The 2,577-nt window shown below is 64.5% G+C and overlaps 1 protein-coding gene across 1 annotated transcript in view; it reads left to right on the top strand.

The window, feature by feature from the left end:
* The window catches only part of Angptl4 (angiopoietin-like 4), a gene marked incomplete in the record, with an annotated part of 6,654 nt that overhangs the window by 922 nt on the left and 3,155 nt on the right, over window positions 1-2,577 (top strand). Inside the window, 3 exon segments of the mRNA XM_013509151.1 lie at window positions 197-307; window positions 438-555; window positions 2,433-2,546. Coding sequence (XP_013364605.1) covers window positions 197-307; window positions 438-555; window positions 2,433-2,546 — 343 coding nt within the window.

The raw sequence follows: 2,577 nt of genomic DNA, 5'->3' as shown, positions 1-2,577 counted from the left end.
CGCCCGAGACCCTCCGCGGCCTGCAGGTCCGTGCGCCCCCCGGGGTGGCCGTGCGCGCGCCTGCGGGCTGCGTGGACGGGCCGGCCCGCTGTGTGGACCCTTTGGTGGCCGCAGAGGATGCTCACTGGGCAGGACGGATGAATGGGGAGACGGCAGGCATCCAGCTGTCCCTCACCGCAGTGGTCGCCCTCCCTAGGCTCAGCTCAAGGCTCAGAACAGCAGAATCGAGCAGCTGTCCCAGAAGGTGGCCCAGCAGCAGCGACACCTGGAGAAGCAGCGCTTGAAAATCCAGAATCTGCAGAGCCAGGTACCTCGGCCTGGCCCAGGTCGGGCGGGAGGTCCGAGCTGGACCTGTGGGACCGGACCTGGAGCTGGGCAGGGCGGGCAGCCCCAGCCAGCCGGCCCGGCACCAACCACGCCCTCGCCTCCTGTCCCAGGTTGGCCTCCGGCCTCCCACGCACCTCGGCAATGGGGTGTTGGAGCCTGCCCGAAGAAGGAGGCTCCCCAAGATGATCCGGCTTTTTGGCCTAGCTCCCAATGCCACCCGCCTGCGCAGTGAGTGTCCGGTCCTTTCTGCTCTGCGGCGGCTCCCTGTGCCCCTCCACCTGCCCTGCGGCTGCTCCCCACTGCCTTACCTGGTCCACTTAAGGAGAGAAACCCGCGACTGCGGTCCCCTTGGCTTGCCAGGCTCTGGCACCCGGGCCGAAGGGAGCACCAGGCCACCCCACCCTTCTTCTCAGCCAGGCAGCCGGCCTCCCCGCAAACCTGCTGGCCGAGAGGGAGCAGGGACTAGGAGAGGAGGAGGGATGTGAGGTTCGGTGGTGCCCGCAGATGGCGCGCAGCTCAGGGCAGCCATCCTGAAGGCTAGAAGCTCCATGCTTGGGGAGGGTTCTCAGGTTTGGCACCGGAGATTTCTCGAGGTGTAGAATTAGCAGGGGGAACTAGGGCAGCCCACCCCCCAATCTTCCACACGACATACACACACACTCTGGAATCTTAACAAATCCAGGGCTCTTAGATCTTCACGTCTCTGTTATGCCCGAAGCCTCCATCCAACCTGCACATGCGCAGGGTGTACGCACTCGTGCACGCGCACGCACACGCACACGCACACGCACAGAAGCAGCCTTTTCCGGCACCCTAAGTTCTGGGTCCTTCGTGGTGTGTGTCCTGAACTCCCCCAATCTCAAGGCGCAGCGTGTGTGCGCGCATGTGCATGTGTGACTCGGGATCCCAGTTCCCACCCTGAGTTCACAGACACCCCGGTCACCCTGCCTGGCATCTGGGGCGTCCACGGCCAACTGGGTGAGAGTTTGGATTCCTGGCTTCACACCCTGCGGCTGGGCGCTGGCTTCCTGCCCCGTGGTCCTGAGGGCACCCCCTCCCCGCTACCCGCCGACTCTTAACCTAGGGGCTCCCAGCGCCCCCAGACCACCGTGGCCCTGGGGTGGGGGCTCCTGGGCCAGGCAGGCACAGGTCCGGGCTGGGAGGCTGCAGGAGAGAAGTGGGGGTGCGGGGTGTGGGCTTGGGACTCCCAGACACAGCCTGGCCGCCAAGCAGGGCAAAGTTCAGAGCTGGGAGAGAAACAGCTGGCGCTAATGGAGACCACATTGGTGGCTTGGCCGCGTGCCCAAGGAAAGTAGGGGAAAGGGGAGCTGCCGGAGGGGCCGGGAAGTGTCCTCCCCGCCGCTCCTCTGGGCCAAGCCCCCCCCATCCCACGGTGTGACTCACCCGTGGAGAGTCCCCGGCACCCTCCCTCTGCTGACCTTTCTCCCACTTTCCCAGCAGGGCTGGGGGTGGCTGGCTCCTCCAGCATGCCCAAGGCCACGTTCCTCCTCCCCTCCCTTCCGCCTGCCCTCTCCATCCTGCCCCCGGCCCTCTGCTAGCTGGGACCCCCAAGCCCCTCGAGCCTCAGTCAGCACCCTCTGTGCAGCAGCCTGAGTTGATTCCTTCTGCCGTCCACCTGGGGTCCGGCTCCTTCAGTCAGTCATTCATTCATCAAACACTAGTGCCCAGCTTTGGAAGGAACTTCTTGTGGCTGGCCTCAGGGACCCCCAGCTCTGTGGAGGGGATGGGGAACACTCTCCGTGCTTTATTTTAGGAGGTCTGGTTCGGTGTGGGGGGTGACAGAAGGCATCTTTCCAGAAGCTGGAAACGAGGGTGGGAAAGACCAGCAAAGCCCCACAGCAGGGTGGTTGTGACAGGAGGAAGATCAGGGACAGCGCAGAAGAGGAGGACGGGTCGAGGCTGGTCCTCAGGGTTGCCTAAGACCACACTCAGGGCCATAGGGAGCCATGGGAGAGTTTAGGCAGATGCAGGGGAAGGGTCATCAGATCAGGGTTGTCCCTCATCTCCTTGTCTCCCCACTGCCTGCCTCAGTCGGAGACCCCTAGGGTTTCTCTCTTGCCTTCAGCTCCTTCTGTCTGCTTCAGGGCTGCCCCGGGACTGCCAGGAGCTCTTCAGGGAGGGTGAGCGGCAGAGCGGACTGTTCCAGATCCAACCTCAGGGGTCCCCACCGTTCCTGGTCACCTGCCAGATGGCCTCAGGTAGGGTGTGCAGCCGGCCAGGCACCCTCTT

Source organism: Chinchilla lanigera, unplaced genomic scaffold (assembly GCF_000276665.1).
Source record: "Chinchilla lanigera isolate Chin_1 unplaced genomic scaffold, ChiLan1.0 scaffold00162, whole genome shotgun sequence".
Classification (NCBI taxonomy): Eukaryota; Metazoa; Chordata; class Mammalia; order Rodentia; family Chinchillidae; genus Chinchilla; species Chinchilla lanigera.
The sequence above is the reverse complement of the archived record's forward strand: the minus strand, read 5'-3'. Positions and strand labels throughout refer to the sequence as shown.